The sequence below is a fragment of the Centropristis striata genome, chromosome 21 (genome assembly GCF_030273125.1).
Source record: "Centropristis striata isolate RG_2023a ecotype Rhode Island chromosome 21, C.striata_1.0, whole genome shotgun sequence".
In the NCBI taxonomy this organism is placed as follows: domain Eukaryota; kingdom Metazoa; phylum Chordata; class Actinopteri; order Perciformes; family Serranidae; genus Centropristis; species Centropristis striata.
The window spans coordinates 25,849,106-25,856,514 of NC_081537.1; the positions used below are offsets into that span (position 1 = coordinate 25,849,106).

General features: G+C 35.5%; 1 protein-coding gene across 1 annotated transcript; it reads left to right on the forward strand.

The window, feature by feature from the left end:
- Positions 1 to 316: 316 nt before the first annotated feature.
- Positions 317 to 7,050, forward strand: LOC131959128 (uncharacterized). Its single transcript, XM_059324234.1, has 5 exons — positions 317 to 401; positions 635 to 724; positions 2,219 to 2,326; positions 2,656 to 2,809; positions 6,378 to 7,050. Exons 1-5 carry the CDS (start codon positions 317 to 319, stop codon positions 6,649 to 6,651), a joined length of 711 nt encoding a protein of 236 aa, XP_059180217.1. The 3' UTR covers positions 6,652 to 7,050.
- The last annotated feature ends 359 nt before the right edge of the window (positions 7,051 to 7,409 follow it).

Below are 7,409 nucleotides of genomic sequence, written 5' to 3' on the forward strand. Positions count from 1 at the left end.
AATAAAGAATCCATAAGTAATGGGTTTTTTTGGCAGCGGTCAGACTTTAAAGTGCTTCTGTCACACAGTGACTCTAATTAATGAGTCATAATTAAAAGGCAGAAGATGTAAAGTATGAATACTCTCTTATCTCCTCACTGCACCTCGGGTTCATGATTGGAGAGTTATCTGTCCGTCAGTTTATCAGTCACATATCAGCTTTACTGGAACATAAATACACCCACACATGCATTCACAAACAGCCCTAGCTCAGGCAGCAGGCTCAGATAAAGAGGGCTGGGCTTGTTCCTGAACCCACTCAGCCCTCACATCATTAATGGCACCTCAGGTCACCGAGCGGCCCGGACGCTCTCTGCTGCCCACCATGATCCTCTACCTGCTCTTCCCCGCTCTTATCTTCGGTACGTGTCCAGCTTCACACATTCAGTGTTAAACGTGTGTTTTAGGTGATTGATGTTTTATTCTCTAAGTATTTCCTGCTTTTTAGGTTTGCGACATGTGTCCTTGAGTGTCTATTGTTTCCCCTGTGTGGGAAAGATAGAGGGGCTTTTTAGTTTCAGTAGCAGCAAAGAAAAGGATTTAAAGTATGTGTTGGTATTGTACATGTAATGTTTCGTTGAATTTGTGTCTGCAGGTTTTGTGGAATCACAAACAGCCAACATGACAGTGGAAGAGTTGAACAAAGTTGAGGGCAACCAAACATTCAGAGAGCTCATCACTAACAGTAAGACAATTTAACTTTCATGAGCAGAGCTTCAACTGAGAATTATCTTTATTGTCAATTTATCTTCTGATTATTAACTAAACCTTTAACTGGTCAATAAAATGTCAGATAGTTCAACATGTCCTCTACAGTTTCCCTGATGGTGACATGGCATCTTCAGATTGCTTGTTCCATTCAACCAACGATACAAAATATTACATTTATTTACAGCAAAAGTCGTAACTAGTGAAATTTGAATAATTTTTGCATCATTGACTAATGACTCATCCGTTACTAAAATTGTCTACTCATCGTTTCTTCAGACTGTTAGTTTACTATATCAGATATGAAAAAGAAAAACAGGAAATCCTGATAATTCCCATCTGAAATGAGATTAGATTTGGCATCTTGGCATGACATCTTCAAACTTCAAAACATTCAATTTATCATCACTGAATTCTATGGATACTACGAAAACCAGCATATTTTCACAAATCATGTTTTTTTATCTATTTCAATGGGAGCTCTGGATATTAAAACTAAACTGTGTTGTTACAGCAGTAACAAGGTGCTGAGCATTTATTCTGTTTGAAGCGCTGCACATTTGGTGTTTATTTCCGTTTTCAGACTTGAAAAATTGTTCTAACTTTGGGTAATGTATTCACGGATATCACAAAGACCAACCATCACGTGCAGCAACATATTCTAATGAAGTGGTTTGTACGATTTCCAACAAAAACATTTGCAACATGATTTGCATGCATCATAATCAATGTTTTAAATGTTGCAATCACTGTTGCCAACACGTCTTTACCACTTCTTTTAGCACCCAAACCAATATCCCAAGGTCAGGAAAAGAGAACAGGGTTGGGCTTAACTCTATGGAGTCTTATAGGGCTATTTTGTCCATTTTTCAATCCTTTTCATGTCTTTTCGTGTCTCTGTAAGTCATTTTGTGTCTTTTTTGGTCATTTTGTGTCTTTTTGTGCCATTTTGTGTCTTTTTTGTGTCATTTTGTGTCTTTTTTGGTCATTTTGTGTCTGTTGTGTCTTTTTTAGTCATTCTGTGTCTTATTTAGTCATTTTGTGTCTTTTTGTGTCTTTTTTCGTCATTTTGTGTCTTTTTTCAGTCATTTTGTGTCTTTTTTCAGTTATTTTGTGTCTATTTAAGTCCTTTAGTCGAACATAAAATGTGATTTTGAATCTTTTTCTTACTTTCAAAACACTATCATGCTCAATAAAGAATTTTAAATGTTGCAAACGTGAACACAGGTTGCAAATATAACAAATAAGAGAGTTACATCCAGTTCTATCATTTTATACTAAATATATTTGAGCTTGTCTCCAGTTTTACTTGGTATATCATCATCAAACTGAAACTGGCCTCATGGAGTTTACAGCCAGAACATGTGGACCAACAAATCAACCAACTAAGCAGAGGTTTACAGCCCTTAATAATTGATTGATTCATTTCCTTTCTAAAATTAATTCTAAATTAATGCATTTTTGCCTGCAGGTACAATGCAAGCAGGCAACGTGACATCCAGTTTGTACATAGACGAGAAGAGAGTCATAGAGGACGAACTGCAGAACAACCAAACATCTGTTATCAGAGAGGATAGCGGTGAGTTTTTTTTACAGACTTTTCGCAGATTTATTCTGCATGATGAGGGGAAACACCGCCACTTATCAGTGATTTAAAATTTCCTGTATTTAAGGAAATGCTTACTCTGCAGCTTCAAACTACACGATAAGGTATCAGGAATCTCGTTTCACTTTTTGGTAAGATAAAGAAACATTCAACATTAGCTGCTGAATGACCTCATTACTTTTGAAAATCGCATTAAATTAAACATCACAAGGTTTATTTCATACAATTTACACAGCAAGACACTGAGTAATTAATAATAGCTTGGTTTCCGTTTTGTGTTTCTGTGTCACTATCCCTTCTAGAGAATTTCCAGGACCAGGAAACAGAGTTTCCAGGCAGATACTGCCACGAGGAAGAACTGGAAGTGTACAGTCACAGCTTGTGTGGAGACAATTTTCGCATGGAAATGACGTCAATCAGCCCAGAAAAGTGGTGTGTGCTTGAAAATATTATCAGGTAAGGCTTACTGAGTTATCTCTAGTTAACTGGCTCTACTTTTCATTCATTGGTTGAACACATTTTAATTCAGGCTACCAAGGTTATGATTTGAAGAAATTTGTAAATAAATAATAATACATATTTATTTGACATTAAGTGGCTATATATAGAGAGAAATTTTCTTATTTGAAGTGTTGAGTACCAGGGGAGAGGCCTAGATAAGTATTTTTTACTTCAGCCTACTCCCTTTTTTTTCCGGACCAAAATGATAAAAGGAAATGCGTAGTGAATATTAAGTTAACTGGTTCTTATATCTTATTACTTAGACAGGGCAGATGCATGTATATGTATAGGGTTATATATACTGTATGTGTGTAAATGTTTATATGTTTATGTACATCTGTTTAATGGTGTCTATGTGAGTATGTATACGTATATGCATCTAGCCTACCCTACGCTGTTGTAGTTTATGTTGTTGTTTATTTTTTTGGTTTGAAAAGAAGAATTAATAAAATTAAGTTACATTTATATTATTATAACCAGTTTTAGTTGCAGTGTTATGACATTTTCAAATAAAATGTTCTCGGTTCTTTTGCCTCAGTTTCAAACTTAGCAAGGAAGAGCCTAACGAATCATTTTCTTCCTGATTCAAGTAAATTTAAGCTTATTTCTACAGCACAATTTGACATTACAAATCTGCTCAAAGTCTTACAATGAAAAGTAAAAAATCCAATAAGCTTTTTCTTTCCTTTTTGCATTTAGTGGCCACATTTGCAGTATAATATTCTGCTGGGTAGCTTGTTGTTCCCCCCTGGGCATTAATAAAGTTCTATTGATATTATCCCTCTTGTTATGTTCGTTTCTCAGGAACAGCAATAATATTCAATTTTCAATTTGACCCGGGGCATGTTAATTATCCAAAAGTGTCAGAAACTAAAAAATCCAAACAAACATTGTTTATATTTCATGATTAACTCCACTACTAACCATCTTAATCAATATTTAGTGCAGTCTTTACCTCTCACTGATCAGGTTCAATGAGGATAATTCACTCGTTTTTCAAAATAAATGCACATTAAAAACTTTTTTTATGTACATTGGAAAGACCCACATATAAAATACAATAGTTTTACATGACATTGAGTTACTGAAAATTTTATTTTACATTTTTTATTTTTTTCTTTGATGCAGTGAGTTGATAAATTAACACGAGTCAGCTCTTCTGTTCGGGGTCAGATTGACCCAAACAGTATCTACAGTCATGAAAAAATGATTAGAACATTGTTTTCTTAAGTGCCATGTTCATTTTAATGCCTGGTACAACTAAAGGTACATTTGTTTGGACAAACATAAAGATGACAACAAAAATAGTTCATAAAAAGAAAGATATTGAAGAAAACAAGGGTCTAATAATAATGTCCATGACTGTTTGTAATATAAACATGCAAGTATGTGAATGTATATGTATATATATATATATATATATATTAGAGCACCCACAACAGAAAAAGCTGATAAGAGTTTAATTTAAGAGCTGATATCTAGACATTTTCCATGGTTTTCTTGATAATGATTTTGGTTATTTGTTTGGTTTGTCGCACCTGGCATTAAAATTAACAAGGAACATTTTATTCCTATTTTATTCACATGGATACAATTAGAGAACACAATAATATTAAACTAACAACGGACCATTGGCAGCATGTTCATAATGAGACCATAAAATACATACCAAATAAAAAATAACGTAAAAAACAGAATAGTCAACAAATGCACTTTTACTGTGTGTTTTGTTCACAGTCGAGTCTAGAAGTTGGAAAGTTCAGGTTTGTTAAAAATGCATGAAGAATAACAGCAGCCCAACCCTCGTTAAGTAACACGGTGATGTTTAATGTGACTCTGGGAGATATCCATCAGCAGGCCTGGGCCAGCAGACGGCTGCAGCCTTAGAGCCTCTCAGAGTGAACCTCCATCATCTCGGCTCTGTTTATGTTCAAACAGGAAACCGTGACCACAGCACTCTCACTTTTAGTCACATATATATGTGCCACACTTCTCCACTGCTTCATGGTCCAACTGAAGAGTTTCAATAAAAAAATGTATCCAGTTTCACAAATTCAGTGTGTTCAGAATGAATTAAATCAATTCATCATAATATAATGCAAACTATCTTTTCTTTGTTTCATATGTGGCTACTCAAAGCTTAATTTCAGGTTCATATTTTTTGTGCTTTCCAGGATTTTGTTTTGTTTTGTTTTCAAATTTATGTCAAGTCAAAACCATGCCCAAAATACAAGACAAAAGCCAGAATAATGTGAATTTGAAGTTTTAAAACACGGAGAACACACAGCAACTATTTTAGCTGCGACAACTTATAGTTTTTGTTTTGATTCAACTGTTTTTACTATTAATCAATCATTCGTTTGGTCTGTGAACCATCAGACAATAGTAAAAAAAACTCCCGCCAAGCTCAAGGAAGAGTCTTCAGTTTGCTTATTTTATCCGACCAATAGTTAGAAAAGCCCCAAATCCCCACATTATAAAAGCTGGAACCAGAGAATGAGGGTCAGTTTTTTAACCCTCCTCCTGCTATGTTGCGGGTCAAATTGATCCATTTCAAAGTTTAAAAATAAAAATAAAACAGTTAAAGGTATTTTTTCATAAAAAGACAGAATCTAAAAATGTAAAATAAAAAAATTATTTAAAAATCAATGTAATGTAAAACTATTGTATTTTATATGTAGGTATTTCCAATGTACATAAAAAAAGTTTTAACATGCATTTATTATGAAAAACAAGTGAATTATTCTCATTGAACCTGATCAGTGAGACGTAAAGAACACCAGTGCACTAAATATTGATTGAAATGGACGGTAATGGAGTTCTTCAAAATTGACAGACGAACATTATTGCCGTTCCTGTGAAACGAACATAACAGAAGGGTTTAACTAATATGTGATTAAATTAACCAATCATCTCAGAAATCCCCCTCATTTCAACCTGGTCTCACAGAAATCTGTGAAATAACCACGGATTTGCTTAACTCAAAATCCGTGGAATAGCCACGGAATCACTCAAATTTCCGTGCAACTGACACGGATTTCGCTACAATGCAAGTTAATGACAATCATATCCCAACCTGGTATTTTTTCCTATTGGTTTGTTCCAAGTCAAGTGACTTTCAAGGTCCCGGCGGTCAGAACAAAAACATGGCGGACAGTTCTCTCATTTTTAGTGAAAAAATCAATATTTTGACTTTGTTTCTGCATAAAAATGGATTTTGATTATATTTTTAACGAGAAATATTTGTTTTATTTTCTAAATATTCACTCAGTGAATGTACATAATCACTTTGTGGCGAAGAAAGTCACGTGACTTGGACACAAACCAATAGGAAATATATACCAGGTTGGGATATGACTGTCATTAACTTGCATTGTAGCGAAATCCGTGTCAGTTTCACGGAAATTTGAGTGATTCCGTGGCTATTCCACGGATTTTGAGTTAAGCAAATCCGTGGCTATTTCACGGATTTCTGTGAGACCAGGTTGCCTTATTAATACCCTACTTTCTGGACTTCTTTCAGACCGTACAACACCATGACGGTGTGCTTGGAGTTAGTGTCAGAAACATTTGGCTGTTATTACCCAAACTCCATCATCCAGGCCTTATTCATCTCCATCCACTCCACCTACTTCTACAACTGCTCGTCCGGCACAGAGATCCAGCAGCAGCCTCCGTCTGAGGACGCCCCCCAGGCCGTCGTGATCGCCCTCACGCTCATCCCCGTCAGCCTCATCCCCGTGCTGGTTTACCTGGTGGTCTGGAGGAGTGAGAGCGGCTCCATCCCGCCACAATAAAACCCACAGTGTATGTTCAATCCTCCAACCGCCAACAATACGACCACACTGGTTGTTTGTTTTTGCACTCTAGCTCTGGTCCTTCACAACGTGTCAGCAGAGATACGATGAGATCAGATCAGATTTTATTTATCCCACAGTGGGGAAATTTAGTCGTCACAGCAGCTCCAGAAACAGACAAATAGATATAAAAAAATAAGACATATACTGTACACATTATATACATACACGGCATATTAGGGCCAAGTATAAGAGGAAAAAAATACAGACTCGGGGAAGGGAGGTAATATTTCAAAAGACAGTTGCAAATTTCTGAGATTAGAGTGACAAATCTACGAGAGAAAAAAGTCACGGATCTACGAGATTAAAAGTGGCAATCTGCAAGAAAATCTGCAAGAAAATCTGTGAGAAAATCTGCTAAATCTGTGACTTTTTTCTTGCAGATTTGCCTTTTTTCATAAATCTGTGACTTTTTTCTCGCAAATTTGCCACTTTAATCCTGTAAATCTGCGACTTTTTTTCTCGTAGATTTATCACTTTTTCTCATAAATCTGCGACTATTTTCTGGCAAATTTGCCACTTTAATCTCGTAAATTTGCATCTTTTTTCTCGTAGATTTGCAACTTTAATCTCGTAAATCTGTAACTTTTTTCTCGCAGATTTGCCACATTTTTCTCATAAATCTGCAACTTTTTTCTCGCAAATGTGCCACTTTAATCTCTTAAATCTGTGATTTTTTCTCACAAATTATTTTTCAG